Source organism: Zingiber officinale, chromosome 2A (assembly GCF_018446385.1).
Source record: "Zingiber officinale cultivar Zhangliang chromosome 2A, Zo_v1.1, whole genome shotgun sequence".
Classification (NCBI taxonomy): domain Eukaryota; kingdom Viridiplantae; phylum Streptophyta; class Magnoliopsida; order Zingiberales; family Zingiberaceae; genus Zingiber; species Zingiber officinale.
The window spans coordinates 2247894-2264695 of NC_055988.1; the positions used below are offsets into that span (position 1 = coordinate 2247894).

Genomic DNA, 16802 nt, shown 5'->3' on the forward strand with positions numbered 1-16802 from the left:
AATTAAACAAACAAGCTTGAACAGCTTGTTAAGCTAAACAAACAAGCTTGAATACATATGTGTTCAGCTCGTTAACGTTCGTGAACAACGTTCGTGAACAATGTTCGTGAACAACGTTCGTGAACAATGTTCACGAACCATATTTATTAATAAAACTCTTTTCAATATCCTAAATAAATAATAAAATAAAATAAAATAAATAAATAAATTTAAATTATCAATCTTAATAACCAATCAAACAATTAAAAGTTTCAAACAAGCTTGAGTTGAGAGCTTGATAACATCTAAACGAACCAAGCTCAAGCCAAGCTCGAACCAAGCTCAAGCCAAGCTTGAATTGAGAGCTTGATAACATCTAAACGAACCAAACTCAAGCCAAGCTTCAAACAAGCTCAAGCTCATAAAAAATAAACCAAGCCAAGCTTGAACACTCATTTCAAAAGCTTGGTTCATTTTAAACTCGGCTCGGCTCGGCTCGGTTATCTTATCAAACAAGCTTGAACACCCCAAAGCTCGACTCGGCTCGACTCGTTTACAGCCCTATAAGCACTTACAAAACACTGAATTTCTCAAATGTTTGATTCACTTACAACTTAGCTATTGTTTTTTTTTAAAAGTTAATTTGTATTCTCAATTAATTAGTCTTTAATTTACAAATAGTATATGTATATAAATTAAACATTTGATTTTAAATATCTATTAGGGCATTCACAGTCATAAAATTTCTATCTAAGTTTTTTATTACCATATCTATACCACCTCAAAAATAAAAAATCTCACACATCTCTCCACTATATAAAAGAAAATCTCTAACTAATTTTTTTTATTGGTCTCACACTTTTTTATTATATTTTATTTTATATAAAAATAAAATTTAAATTCATAAATTATCATTAAATAATATTAATAATTACAAAATAAATTACATTGTTTGAAATTAAAGATATTTTTAAAAAAATTTATTAACTATTTGAATTTAAATTAAAATAATTATATTAATTAAAAATTTAAAAAATAAAAAAAAATAAAAAAGAAGAAATTGGGAGTCGTTTCTTTCTGAAAATGAGGGAACTCCTCCCACTCCTTCTCATCATCTACCATGTCTGGACATGGGAGTTCTTATATATCAATTTATCTGTATTTCTCAAAAAATAAATTTTAAAAATTAAAATTATCAATGAAAAATTAATAATTGAGGGACAAAATAAAAAAAAATCGGAGAATAAAAAATTGGAAGGGAGACAAACATGACGGTTCAATTATAACTCTCCCTTTGACTTTTTCAGATACATATCGACGGTCGAGATCATCTTTCGCATTATATCAAGGCTCGGGACTTCCTCTCGCTTAAATACCAGATCGGCATCGCTGAAAACCCTCGTTCTCGACAGCCCGGCCGCAGATTCTCGTCTCCTCATCGCCTTCTGTTTCAGAGATCGCGAGTAATTCTCTTTTCCTTCTCTTTATCTTCGATGCTTTTCCCTAGTTATTGGATCTGTAGATTGGGGTTTTACGCCATCGCAGGAGGCGGTTGGATTTTTGTTTATGTAGTTGTAGATCTGAGCAATATCACTTTGTTTTTTTTTTAATTTTTTTATTTTTATCGACTTTATTGATCATATTTCGCGTGATTCTTGTCCAGATTGTGTGGATCTGATTAGTTGTCTGATTTGTTGGTTTTATCCGTACGTTGTTTTATATATTTTCTCTGTTTTTATATATATTTTCTAGCGATGTGCTATAGGCTAGATTGGTGTTATCAAACAATGAGTTCTGAATATAGTGTATCCAGGAATCTTAAATTTCAGTTGCTTTGCTTAATCTTATCCTTGGCTCACAGTTTAATCGGTGAGAAGAAAAGCTATTGTCATTGATTCAAACCTACGAATCTTTCTTCAGAAATGGCCGTCTAAGTTGAAATTCGGTGTTGTATGATTCGGCAGTTTCTGGTTTGATTTGGAGGTCCAATCAAAAAATTCCCTTTGATACAAAGTCGTCATCCTTTAGTAGAGGCTGCAACAATAATTTCTGATTTGATCCATTTATGCTTATGATTCTGATTTATCATTAGTTACAAAGTTAATGATCGGTGTTATTTAAGGAACAAACAAGTTTGCATTCAGGAGTTAGATTGCTTAGAGCTGGCTATCACCTAATTTTGATTCAGGGAAACTTGGAAGGGTGTATGAAATTATATAATACTATCGCTAGATAAATAATAGACATAATAATATGATATTTATCATACAATTATTTGATAAATAATGCATAATTATTAATGACAATGATATGATCTTAACACCACCCTCTGCAACTTGTTAGCTTATATAATTTTGTTAACTATCTGATTACTATTTGTCTGATGAAAATAATGATATTAATCTGATACTACTTATTAATGGATCTGTTTCTAGTTATCTGATTATAGTTTTCTTGTTATTTTAGTTTTTATCTATTCCAATACATTCATCCTAGTGAATGGCCTGTACCTTTTCAGGGCATTGGGTTGACTTGTCTTAAACTATTTTATAGTCGGACTCTTTATTTTTTTTTGTGGGTTCTAAAAGCCCTTCAAAATAATTATTGTTTTTGCATTATTATAATCGCATAATTGGATGCGAGATCCATCATCCCTACCCAAGATACAACTTCTTTGCTGCTTTATAGGTCATTTGGTTTGGGGTTTATTTGTAGTTCATGGTACGAATTCACCTCTCTTCTATTTTTAATTGCATCAAGTGAGGAGGTCATGAATAGTGGAAGAACTTCTAAACGTGTGATTATAGGTGACAGAAGATATCATTCCCTAGAAGCAATTTGGCTTGTCACAACCTATTCCTACCTGTATTCTGTAATCAAGTCTCCCATCAATCAATGTGGAGGAAACTAGAAAAGGACCTGAAATTTAATCACTGTATTATTTTTTCATCCTTCTGCATTCACTTTTGATAATATATTTCGTCAATCAATTGATATAGTTCTTGTGATCCACCTGTAAGATAGTTTGTACTTTGCATCTCGTCATCTTTCTAGGTCAAGTTGAATTGTTTAATAATATTCAAAGAGTAATCTGACTAAAACGGAAACTTTTTTTTGACTCCGTTGGCCTACAAATTGAGTGCATGTATAGTAATGCACCCTTTATTATTTGAATATTATGTGGCTTATTTTGTTCAACCAAGGTATGCCTAAGTAGTATTCATTTCCAAATTCTTTTGTTTCCATTTCAAACATTTGCAAGTGGAAATTGACCTTTAGATTAACCATTCTGTAGACCTCCTAATACAGATACCCTTTCTTCATTTTGATTCTACTTATCGATTATAGCTTTAGACTTATGTCCTTTTTATGTGCTTCCCTTATTATTCCATTCATTTTTTTTTAAAAAATTCCCTTATTATTCCATTCATTTTTTTTTTAAAAAAAATTCAAACACTTCTCCAGTTCATTCTGAAACACTATTATGCCCTTCCACTTATTGTGATTCTAGGTTTATAAAATGTATTTATCATTTAAAACTGTCCATACCTGTTATGTTGCTTAAGGCACTCTTCCCTCAAGGTTGCATGATGGTGATGGGTTGTTCTGTTTAGTACTACTTCTGTTGCATTAAACTAGTATGTTTATGTAATTCTTTAATTCAGTTGGTGACTAATTTGTTTGCCAAATATCAGTTAAATTGGTTTCCAGTAATCAGTGGTTAAAATTTTATGATTGTGAACTGAAAATATGCACGTTGATTTCTGTGATCCAGTGTTAATGTAGATTTCGGTTGATCTTGCGATCTATCCGACATGTTTTTCCTTTGCCATACCTAATTTGACAGACAATATCCTAGAGGCCCTAACCTCAATTATACCCCTCATATTGGTCATTCAGGTAGCAAAGTCCATGTACCTGCTCATTTATTTGGTCTGGTGATTTTACAGGATGATGACAGAAGCACCTTTCTTGCCGAGGGAGAGGCTGAGGAAGCACCAGGAGTACTTCCAAAATGCTCAGAAACACACATACCTGAAGGGGCGGTACGATAAAATAACTTCGGTTGCGATACCACTGGCACTAGCAAGCACCGTCATTGTCCTCATTGTCCGTCTTTGGTTTCATCTGATCTTTTCTTTTCCATTTGGCAGTGCGTCTTTCAGCTTGTTATTTGAGTAAACCTTGTGTTGTAAACAGGGCCGCGGGATGTACAACATGGCCAACGGGGTCGGGAAGAAACAATGAACCAAGCACTCACAGCATCATGGATTCTATCCTCTTCCTCTTTATTTTCCTCCTCGCAAAGTATGGGTTTTCCATTAGCATCAATAATGAAAACATAGCTTTAACTTTCCATGAGCATGGATGCTCATCTTTCTTTCAAAGTCAATGGGTGACCTTGTGTAGTTGTGCCCAAAACAATTTGTGCAAATGCGACCTTTTGCCCTCTCAAAAGCAACGCTTTTAGTTGTAACTTTTAACTGTTTAATTATATGAGTAAAAATTAAGAAAGAATCTTTAGTTTTTAAAATTTCTTTTGATTTTTGTTTTGGAGGAAGAAGTTGAACTTGTTTGTCTGTGTTGTGGGAGAGACATAAATATCGACATGATAAAATACAAACCTTGATGTCTGTAACTGTAAACAAGAGTCTCTTCCACACTACAAAACAACTTCATCTTCCTCCAACAAAACAGAAACAAAAAAAAAAAAAAAAAAAATAGCTACCATGAACAACACTGCTGCTGGTACCGCCATATAGTCTCTTGTTGGAGCTACGGCTTTTGTCACTGGAGGAACTAAACGAATTGGGTATTTACTTTTGTCATATTACATATATCTTACCCTTTGAGTTTGGCACACACATAAACATTTATTTCGGTTCGCGATGGTTGAGGAGCTAGCTAGACTCGGAGCTAGAGTGCACACTTATTCCTGGACGCAACCTGAGCTCGATTGGTGCCTACAGCAGTGGCGGAGTCGAATCTCAAAGTCACAGGGTCTGTGTGTGATGTATCATCTCCGAGCCAAAGGGAGAAGCTTATGGAGTCCGTCAAGTCGATATTCACTCAAAGCTTAATATTCTAGTAACTACTTGCTCAATCAACATCTTAACTATGCTTGTTGTTATGGCAGAGTGAAGAATGAAAAGTTTGTTAGAGGAGAGACTTATCGCATGCCTCTTGGTTCTCTACGCTACCCAGACGATGTGTCAGGCGTTGTGACATTCCTTTGCCTTCCTGTTCCTTGCTATGTTAATGGTCAAGTCATCGCCGTTGATGGAGGTCGAATTGTGAATGCTAATAATTAGTTAAGTAAACCTTACACCAAAATAATTACTTAGCGTTTAACATCGTCGATTGCAAGAGTTATCGTGTCATTAACTTTTGTGTAATCGATGTATTGTTAGCTGACAAAATGAAGATAACGACTAATTATATGTACATTTACACTAATTATGATCGATACACCTCCTCATCAGCCTCATAACTAATAGTAATTTGGGAGAACACTGGATGATTTTTGAAATTTCTCAGGGGTATTTAAGAAGACAAAAATACAAATGGTAAAATGAAAAAAAAAATCGCTATTGGCGCCTACGGACGAACCGCACGACGCGTTGCATGTAGTGAGGATCCTCTGGACTGTAATTACGGTCCAGAGGATCTTGGCTGGTAGTGGGTTGGGGGTGGCATGAAAGGGAGAAGGATATTGAGAATGAGTTTCTTGCACATAACCTATAGAATTGCTGGTACATGCAACTTCTTCCACTTAACCAATTGTAAGGGCACAAATAAATAACTTGACTGAAGAGATTAGCTATTTGAAGGGGATAATATTACATAGGGAAAAACAAATATTGTAAAGGGAACAAGAAATGTTGCAAAGGAATCAAGAAAGTAGCGATTTGCATGGACAACAAGACTTCTTAATGTGACATCTTCAGTTGAGCTTTGCTCAAAGTTAGATTCTTCTCCGTTTTGGTGATGATGGTGGCAATGACGAAGATGATGGTGGTGATGGTTATTCATGACTTTATTTATGAATGAATGTTATTTGTCTCATAATTAATATTTTTTTAACATTAATTATTTGATTGTGAACTTTTCATTTTTGTATTTTTGATTAATACCGTTAATTTGTTTCAAACAGGATTGGGGAGGCCAAGTAAGCTGTACAAATTAAAAATCCACATAGGAGGAAGTAAGTATTAAGTTTTGTGCTAATTTATAGGTTTTTTTTTATTTATAAATGATACTTTTTGTTTGTTTGTAAGAATAATGGAAAGAGAAGAAAGTGTTTGTCATGAAAGAAGAAGATGATTTAGTGATATAACCTATTGACTTATATGGATTTGATATGTAGGATGTTTGTTTGTATAGATTTGATAATTAACATATTGACTTGTTTATTAGGTTTCATTTTGACAATTTGTGACTTGTATAATTGTAGAATTGGTTTTTAATATAAATAAGATGCTTATGTTGTGAAATATGATATGTCGTTAAATTGGATGGGTTGAATGTATATGTTAAATAGGACGTGTTATATAAACAGGTTTGAAAATGGTTGATGTATTGTATTAATACGATAAAATGGAGAAATTGCTAGGTTTTGACAAAAATTTTAGTATTTTGTGATAAATTTGATGACGAATTATTTTGATCATCAAATTATCATAAATTATCATATCACAAATCTATGACAAATCCATTTTTCCTCACTGATTTAGCCATGAATCCATGAGCTTGTTGCCAAATCTACAACAAATCCAAGGATTCGTCGCCAAATCTACGAGGAAAATAAGATTCATCACAGATTTGACAAATTAGCGGATTGGCAATGAATCCGTATTTGTTACAAATATGTGTAAAAAATAGTATTCGTTGTCAAATCTGGGACACAATGAGGATTTGTTACAAATTAGATTTAGTGACAAATACTATTTTCGTTGCCAAATCTGTGATGAAAATCGGATTAGTCATCAAATTTGGAACAAAAATAAAATTTTGTTGTAGATTTGCATATGGTAATTTTGTGATGAATTTTCATGTTTTCATTGAAACATAAATTGATGATGCCTTATTTGCAACAAAAAAATTTTCTTCACAAACTAAATTTGTGACAATTTTTTTTTTAAAAAATCATCATAAAATTCATCCCCCAAAGCCTATTTTTTGGTAGTGTAGGGACACGTGGAGAATCTTCAATGATTAGATAATGAATCGTTCTTTGATAGGTTAATAGAAAAGAAGCTCAAGCCGCATTTAGCGGACCAGACCCTGGTCCACTGTATTGATATGTGGGATTTAATGGTCCCCACCTATTTAGCAGGTAGGGACCATTAAATTCCACCTATCAATGGCCCTGGTCCAGAAGTAGGGCTGTAAATATATCCATGATCCCCGAGCAGGGCTATAAATATATCCATGATCCCAATAGTCAGAATCACTTATATACGAGTTTCTTTAAGTATTCTACTACTTTGTGTGCTTTCAACGCTTGTAAGAGGTTTTCCCGCCTATGACAAAAGGAGATTTAAGTATTGCTTTAGAGTCTTGGATTAACAACCTTCTCGGTTGTAACCAAGTAAAAATCGGTAGTCTCTTTCTTTTTTTTAGTTTATCAATTCTTTTTATACAAGTATCTTATTATTTCAAAAGATCAAGAAAGGTTTTTATTCATTATTATTGTGCAGGCAATTCACCCCCTCTTGTCGGTCGCACGGGTCTAACAAGCGGTATCAGAGCCAGACTCGCTTCAGTAGGACTAACCGCTATCCGAAGCAAAAGAAATGGTCGGATTCAGCATCTACCCGTCGAAGTTTGAGGGAGACTTCGCAACTTGGAAGAAGCGCATGGAGGTATTCTTTAAAATTGGTTTCGAAATTCTCTTAATTATAAAATACAGTTTTGTAGCACCTACAGATCAACATGGAGCCGAGAAAGAAGATTACACATGGACGAAGAAGGAGCAAGATGACTTCATGGCTAATGGAAAAGCAGAATTCCATCTACTCAGTGTTCTTCTGTCCCAGGAGGTCAGCCGGTTCAGAAGTTACGACTCCACCAAAGATCTCTGGGAGAAATTTCTGGAGCTCTACGAAGGTACTTCGGAAGCCAAACTGGCAAACCGGGACATCCTCCGAAGCCAACTGACGAACCTCCGGATGAACAAGGGAGAGAAGGTAGCCTAACTCCATTCAAGAATCAAAGACCTGATCACTTAGCTTAACAACCTAGAAAAAAGGTAACAAATCGTGACTCCTTAAGGTACACATTTAACTCTTTTCCGAGAACTCAAGAGTGGTCAGTCTTAGTAGATGCTTACTACATCTCTAAGGACCTTGAGGTATGTACTCTTGAAAGCTTATTTTCAACTTTTGAACTTCACGAGTCTCGCTGTATAGATTCTCAGAAAATAGAGAAATCAAATAACATTGCTCTAAAAGTCAAGAAAGATGAATCAGACACTGACAACTCCTTCGACGATGATGAAACAATATACATGGTAAGGAAATTCATTTTTTTTTTAAAACTAATAAGTTTAATCAAGTGCAGGAAAAAAAAAGAAGAGCAAGGAAGATAAGATGCTATAACTGCAATGAAGAGGGGCACATCAAGGATGATTGATCAAAGTTGAAGAAGGACAACAAGAAGGGACCAACCACAACAAAGCACAAAACCCTGAAGGTGACGTGAGACGAGTCATCATCAAAATCAGATCTAGAGGTGTACATTGACTTGTGCTGATGGCAAGCTACTAGGAGGAGAGCATAGATGAAGAGGGAGGCTCCTCAGAAGAAAGTTGCAGCGAGGAGGAAGAAACAAACTTCAGAACAGATCTGGTAAGTGAGACATGTTTACTACCCCTAACCAATTATACTCAGGTATTAAATCCATGACTAGATCACTATGTAAATTAAAAAGAAAAATATTAATTTGAAAAAGGAAGTTTTTGAACTAAGAACAATTCTAGCAAATACATGCCCCCTAGAAATGTATGATAAATTAAAAGATGAAAATAAAAAATTGAAGGACTAAATTGAAAAATTAAGAAACTTTGCATATGATAATCAAAATACCTGGAAAATTATAGAAACCTAAATTGGTATCTTAAATATCATAAAGGTAAAATTAGAAGAATAACATAGAAGTATGTTCCTAAGAAGTTTTTGATAAATTCTGTAGGAATGAATTTGTTTTGGGTTCCAAAGTCATGTTTAAATTAAAATTATCTTTTTGTGCATGACTTGTTTCACATTAGACTTAGGTGTTTCAGAAAGAAAATTAAATATTTAATTTCTTTAAGAGATTTTGTCTAGAAGTGGTTGTTGTTGGAGGATCGCTGGCCGGCTTGAAGGGGGGTTGGATAGCTAGGCCACCCCCAAATCGATTTCTTCTCTACACAAGGGTTAGTTCATAGCGGAATATACTAAAACTAAGGCAATGAAACAAACAAGAATGCAAACACTAACAAACTCGATGTAACGTGGTTCGGAGATGATGCTCCTACTCCACGGCGTGTCCTTGAGGTGGACGATCCCTTGATCCTTCGGTGGATCAGTCCCCGGCAATCTCCGGCTAAAGCTTCTCCTTCTCGGTGGAGCAAACCTCTCACAAGGGCACTCTTCCTCTTTACAAGATGGAGTTAGAATTAGGAGGAAGAGAATTGACTTGGGAGCTTTGGGCACAGAATAGGAGTTAAACTACAAGCATCAGTAACCTCCTTAATGCCCCAAAGCTCTCCTTAAATAAGAGGAGAGAGTTGATCACTAATCAGCTCAAACCCCGACACCATTCGACTGGTCCAAGCACCAGTCGACTGGTGTGCCGTTGGGCCTAGCCAACGGCTCTCTGCAGAAAGTCAAATCCTGCCAACGGCTATGTACCAGTCGACTGGTCTCAGGACCAGTCGACTGGTCCCCGTAGCCGACAAGCACAGAATGCTTTTGTGCATTCTGTGAAGTTGGATCAGTCGACTGGTCCCATTACCAGTCGACTAGTCCCAGTACATTCACTCCTCTCATCCTTTCCGGAGTCGCCTTTGAAGTCCTCTTCCTCGACCTTCGTCCCTCAGATGCACCTGAGCCCGCGGCTCCTCTCCGTGCCATCCTTCACGCTGCCTTGAAGTCCACTTCCCTCGGCTCCACTCCATTGCTCCTCATCCGGCGGTCCCTCGGATGTCTTCCACACCATCCTTCACCGACTCAAGGATCCGAGCCCTTGGATGAGTTTCTCATACTTGGTCGTACCAAGTTCTCATGTGTTCCACCAAGTCCTGCAAGACTCAAACACATATCAAATACATATGAAAGCCTAACTTAAACTCTTTGACACACACATCAAAACCTAGGTCGATTGCACAAACAGTTATTGCTCCAGTAACCAATAAGACCTAGTGCCTCATCATAGCCTGGAAGCCAATTACTGAAATGAATGTTTAATTGACTAACTGTTAAACATTTAACTGTTATAAAACAATCTAATACTTTTAAATAAATTATGTTACAAAATTTCTGATTGAAATTAATCTAATTTTAATTTTTCGGAGAAAGAAGAGTTCAATTTATTTATTTATTCGATTTTTTGATATTTACATTTTCCTAATTTTCTAGATAATTGTCAATTTAGACTTTGTTTCCTTACACTTTGTTTTAGATTTATATTTTAAAGTACCCCATTTTTAATGTGATCAAAGGAAGAGAAGTGAAGATTAAGTTCAGGAGGAGAGTATCATTAGTTTTTGCACATTATTATTTGCAAAATTTACCTTATTATTATTGATTAATATTTTTTTCCCTAGCTTAACTTGAGTTGTTAACATAAAAAAGGGAGACATTGTTGGTACTCCAAGGTAGTTTTGATATAATCAACCAAATCAGGTTAGATCTTGTTGGTATCTAACCTCTGTGTCTAAGTGTGCAAGAACTTAGGAGCATAGTAAGTCGAGTGAAAAATGCAGTTAGTGAGAAGGACGACACTGGAGAGAGCCAATGGGCTTGGCGCGTCTAAGGTACTAGGTGTTGCAGACGAGAAGGAGGCGCGCGATGTTTTCGAGGGACGAGAAGCTGGAGCATAAGGTAGCTCGAGAAGGTCGAAAAATGAGTTTGGGTGAGCCCTATTTTAGATGGACGAAATCACCCAAGCGAGTGGAACCAGAGTAGAAGACCCCGACCCAAGCGAGTGGAACCAAAATGGAAGAGCAGGAACAAAAAGTCAACAGATGCTGACTTTTTGGTTCCGGACATTCGGAGTTGAAAACTTAGCCAAATACGACGTGGCGCGAGCCGTTGTGACAGGGATAAAATTTTATCCCTCACCAGGTGCCTGTAATCCTTCCATGTGCCCCGAGTAGGGCTATTAATATAGCCCTGATCCTAGTAGTCCATAATCACTTGTATACGAGTTTCTTTAAGTGTTTGACTACTTTGTGCGCTTTCAATGCTTGTAAGAGACTTCTCCGCCTATGACGAAAGGAGAATTTGAGTAGTGCTTTAGAGTCTTGGTGAAATGCCACAATTTTTTTTTTGGTGGACGCCCTCATTCGTAAATGCACTTACAACCTTAACATATCTCGATTTAACTGAGATGCTTAGATAGTCCTTAAAACATTTAACTACTAGTTACATTAGGTACTAGTCATATGAATCCAGAATTTATTCTACAAAAGGAAACATTCAACTGATGCAGAAACTAAATTGGAAGGTTTTCGGGTTGTACTGCCATTGTCCTGAGCTGCCTCACTTATTAACACCTCTTATCTTATTCGTCTCATTATCTAAAATAGTTAAAATCTGTGAGTCAAGAGATTCATCACATTTAAACCATACTATGCATTAATTAGTTCTTATATCCATGCATCCTATCGGGAACTTATACTAACTGATTTATCCTCTAGCTACTTGCTTTGCATAACATAAGGGGAGCATAATCGTGAACATACTCTTGCCAAACATAAACATTAACATGCTTTTCACCCTACATAATTAATTGCATCATTAAAGCATAACACAAATATAATCTTAAGCAATTACTAATGCAAAGATTTGAAACCTAACAAGAGCATAACATAAGCCAGGATAAAATTAGGAAACATGAAGCATAAACTTACTTTACAAAAAGGAAAACATATGTATAACTTAACAAGGGATGAACATTACGTAGGTGTGGTACCCATCATTAGAGTCCGTTCATTTGGTCCATGATCATGTAATAAGTTGTGCAACAAGCATATAACTTATGATACAACTCGCACTAGTCGAAACCAATGCGTTGCACCATCATTCATTTTTGGAAAGGCCCTCCCCGGAGATCATCCTGAGGCACCAATCTCATATTGTCACCACATGTGCACATATTCCTCTATTTATCCATATAACTCTTTCATATTCATATATCACAAGTATACATGTATGGTTCTTAAACTGTCTTCGTAAAGAGAACTACTGATAACTTCATATGATATCAGTTACACATTAGAATCACATTTCCCATGCATAATATCATCAATTTCCTAACATATATGTCCCTAAAATAAAAAACTAATCTAACATACTAAGTTATCAGAGAATAATTGAGTGTATATATTAAACCCTAAAAGTCCGACACACATAAAATTAACATGTGATTTATTAGTTAGCATGATTAGAAACAAGAATAAACATAGGCATAACAAAAACTAAATTCCAAAAACCTCATCTACTCCACCATGGCCTCTACACATACATAGCTTATAGGAACTATCACACATATCTCTTGTAATGTTATCACATTAAGAAGTAACGCGAAATATAGGTATAGCTAGAACAAGTTCAAATTACATAAAAGGGTTAACGTGTGACTCTTTATATTATCATGATAAAAACCAAAGAAACTTAGGCATAGAATTTTAACATATGACTCACTAAGTTTTCCTATTGGGAAGCAAGAAGAAACATAGATATAACTAGACTAAAAATTCTAAACACATGGAATTAACGTGTGACTCATTAAATTATCATGATGAAAAGCAAGAAGAAACTCAGGCATACTAGATCCAACATCCAAAATCCCTAACATTAACATGTGACTCATTAGTTAGCATGATAAGAAGCAAGAATAAATGAAGGCATCACAAAACCAAATTCCAAAAATTTACATATATCTTAAGCACAAGATGATTAGTTTCATGGTAACTTAATCCCTAAAATCTGAACCTATACATGACAAAAAAATAATCATAAACTTGGGTTCCATTTTATGATATCAACATTTCTAGGAGCCGAACCTAACTTAAACCTTCACAGGTATCATCAGTGAGGACGATTTCATGGCATGGTAAACTAATAAAACCGAAACTAACAACTCACAAGGTTCCCAAAACATGAGAATTTCCTAGCCTCCTAAAATCCTCAAAATCGAACTACTAAGGGAACTAAAGATGCATGAATTTAAGGAACAACAAAAAAAACATAATATGAGAAGAACATGCCTTCAACTTCTTCTTGCTAGTAAGCCTCTTCTCTTTCTCGCCTTGTATCTTGGTCCAATGGTAGTGGAGGCTAGGGCCGGCGCTATGGCCATCGAAATTTGTGGCCAAAGCTACAATGAAACTGTAGCCCCCTTCATTTCCAACATCCCAATTCATACTCAATGCAACTACATCCAAGAATTCAACCCTAATTCTTAATTCACAACATTTAGCTAACAACTTACCTCCAATTAATCTTCAAATATGGCCAGAACAATGATGTTTGGCCAGTACATGAATTCTGGCTGAGAACTTCACTTCGGAGTAGAGGAGAGCTCCAACGCTAACCCTAAAGGTATAGAGTTAGCCGCAGTGAAGTATCTGATGACTACAGCTAGCCACTGATGACCAAAACTCAACCAAAATCGAGCGCCCAGTGGAGGAGAGGATCTGGAGTAAGGGAGCTCTGTTTCTAGCGAGGATTGGATGGACAAAAGGTTCGGATGGTCGGAGCTATGTCGCATAGGTGCGGCGATAGAGAAATCGGAGCTAGGACTCGGGTCCCCGTTCTTGGTCGAATGGAACTCGGGTGATTGGCAGAGGAGAAGAAAGGCTCAGCTGACGGTGGTATTGCTTCAAGAGGCTGCATTTGGGTGGCACTCGGAGAGCTCACAACGTCGGGCCATAGTGGTCGGTGGCAATGAGGAGAGGAGAAGGGAGATGGGAGAAGGCAGCCCCAGGGGAGAGGGGCTATGCGGTGGTGGGAGGAGGGCGTACTGCGCTGATGATGGAGCTTGGGCGCATCCGATGACGACGACGGATTGCACGAGATCGCGCCACTAATTAACTTTGTCATATTAATTCCGCTTAAGCTCCGAAAACTTCCTAAAAATCTTTAGAGAATTCTATAGGGTAAATCCTCAATTATCATTAGTAATTCTATGCTATTTAGATTAAACATTTTGACTTCCTCTAATTATGCATAGAGTTGGCGTAGGCGGATTACGGACACTACACTTGGATTAACAATCTTCGCGATTGTAACCAAGAAAAAATCGGTAGCCGCTTTCTTCTATTAGTTTATCAATTCTTTTTATATAAGTATCTTATTATTTCAAAAGATCGAGAAAGATTTTTGTTCGTTATTATTGTACAGGCAATTCACTCCCTTTTGCCCCCCGCATGAGTCCTAACAAATTGGTCAATCAGTGAATAAATACCAAAGATGTAAATCCATTTTAATCTTCATTTTTAGCTAAAATATATTCATTCTAATCAGTCACTTTTTTAGTTATGCTTCATAAGCTAAATCATCAATAATTAATAGGATACATGATAAAATAACAGTTACTGATTAGAATTTTAAGTAGACAACTAAATAGTCACTTAAGGTAAAATTGAGATTAACTTATAATCTCAAGAGTCTCATATAGTAAAGAAGTAGAGATCCATTCTCCCGCTACCCTCATCGTCACTATAACACATGTGATATTAATCACATGCTACGATATTTTTCTCTTTACTAATAAAGAGTGAATGCTTTTCTTAATTTTAACATCATAAAAATTTAGATTTAAACATTCCCAATGCCTAATCTTGAATTCAACTCATGAACTCTAATATGACCTCTAACAGGTTCAGTAAATGGTGGGTACATTTACTTCAATCATCATTAATTCACAAATGATCTCATCTTGATACAACTATCAAGGCGACCCCAACTTACAGATATGTCTCCATTCACAGCTTCACAAGCTGTCTCATAAGTAATGATCTTACTTCTATTTATACTTAACAAATAGAGATGATTGTTTATATAATTGAACCAATCTCAACCTGTTAACATATTTACCGAGACTTTATTCAAATGTAACAAATACATATATACTGAATAGATCATGACATTTCATATATTTTATTGTCTTTACAATCTGTTACATTCCTTAAAGTCCCAAAGTCTTTACATGTCCTTGAAATGACATTTTAGTTAATGACTTAGTAAAAAGATCTGCAAACACAACATATGTAAGGATGTACTTAAGAACTATTTTTTTCTTATCAATAATATCCCTTAAAAATTATATTTAATAGCTATGTGCTTGCCCTTACTATGTTAGGATCCTTAGAAAATACTACAATATCTTGATTGTTATAGGATCCTTAGAAAATCCTATAAATCAGATTCCGTCGAATCTCCAAAAAAAATGATAAAAAAACATCTTGATATCTAAATGCAACATGAAATTTTGTTTGTCTTTAGGAGCCATGAACCAACTCCCTAGATGCCTCGCTTGCGAATGGGCTAAGGACAATATTCGTACCAATTGTGTTGTGCCTGGTGCCGTCAATACGCCGATGGCTAAGTGGGTATGTAATTGCTTGTCTTTGTTAACTTAAGTGTTATTTTTTCCATGTAAATTTCATAAAAATTTAAATTGTATAAGAGTATTATGTTTAATAGTTCATGGATAATGAAGAACTGGTAGCAAAGTGGTGTCATCGTACTCAGCTTGGGCGTGTGGGAGAGCCTGAGGAAGTGGCAACTTCGGTTACTTTTCTTTGCCTTCCTTCATCTTTCATCATCGGTCAAGTGATTACTGTCGATGGAGGTAAAACAATATGTGGTGACTATTAAATCTCTATCATATATCTATATGAATTGTATGCACTTTAATAAAAAACGGGCATGTATGTTACACTATGTCTATTAGATCAGACCGGAAAAAAAAGGCTAGATCTTGATACTTAGTGGATTTGAGTAACTGAACCCACTGGACCCAAGTCATGCTCACGCCAACTTGGCAAGCACAGAACCCTGGCCCAGACCAAGCTGGCTGACACCAACCAACCGACTAAGCAAGAGAAAATGTTATGGATTAAACCTGATACAAAAACTAAGACTTTGAACATTGCAAGTATTGTTTAGTGATAATCTTAGCATATCATTCTTGTCTTGGCTACCCGGTTATCTTCTCTATTTAATGCACATGGGTCAACTATGCAAGGTACCATTAACAATTTCTTTTACAATTACGTTGCTAAGAGCTAGTGATAGGAGCAACAAACAATATTTCCCATTAACATTGCCAGCATAGGGCAAGGGCCATAACTGGTTATTTTTGGGTGCGAGGATGGATCAAACCTGTTCGAGGCATTTCATCTCAGCCTATAATTTACTACAGCCATCAATTTTCAGTAAAAATTTAAATCACTAGAGTCGTTGTGGTAAAAAGGCGAATACGTTCGCCCCCAACGTCCCTGCCAATCTGTCCCAGGGCCAACATGGAGGAGGTAAATCACGGGCGGTTACTATCCTTTGGAATAGCGACTAGCACATAAGGGAGGCATTTACCTCGGCTTTGCCGAGATT

At 36.0% G+C, this 16802-nt stretch overlaps 1 protein-coding gene across 1 annotated transcript; it reads left to right on the forward strand.

Annotated features, from left to right (window-relative positions):
* The first annotated feature begins 1316 nt into the window (after positions 1 to 1316).
* On the forward strand, positions 1317 to 4497 carry LOC122040516. The gene is made up of 3 exons (XM_042599860.1): positions 1317 to 1442; positions 3930 to 4089; positions 4180 to 4497. The coding sequence occupies exons 2-3, from the start codon at positions 3931 to 3933 to the stop codon at positions 4225 to 4227; spliced, it is 207 nt and encodes a 68-aa protein (XP_042455794.1). The 5' UTR covers positions 1317 to 1442; position 3930; the 3' UTR covers positions 4228 to 4497.
* Positions 4498 to 16802: the final 12305 nt, after the last annotated feature.

What these genes read in the sequence shown, in the direction of transcription:
- LOC122040516 (XM_042599860.1), top strand. Translation starts at nt 3,931, where the DNA reads ATGATGACAGAAGCACCTTTCTTGCCGAGGGAGAGGCTGAGGAAGCAC. An exon ending in GCACCGTCATTGTCCTCATT is followed by an intron (nt 4,090 to 4,179) that starts GTCCGTCTTTGG and finishes TGTTGTAAACAG; the next exon opens with GGCCGCGGGATGTACAACAT.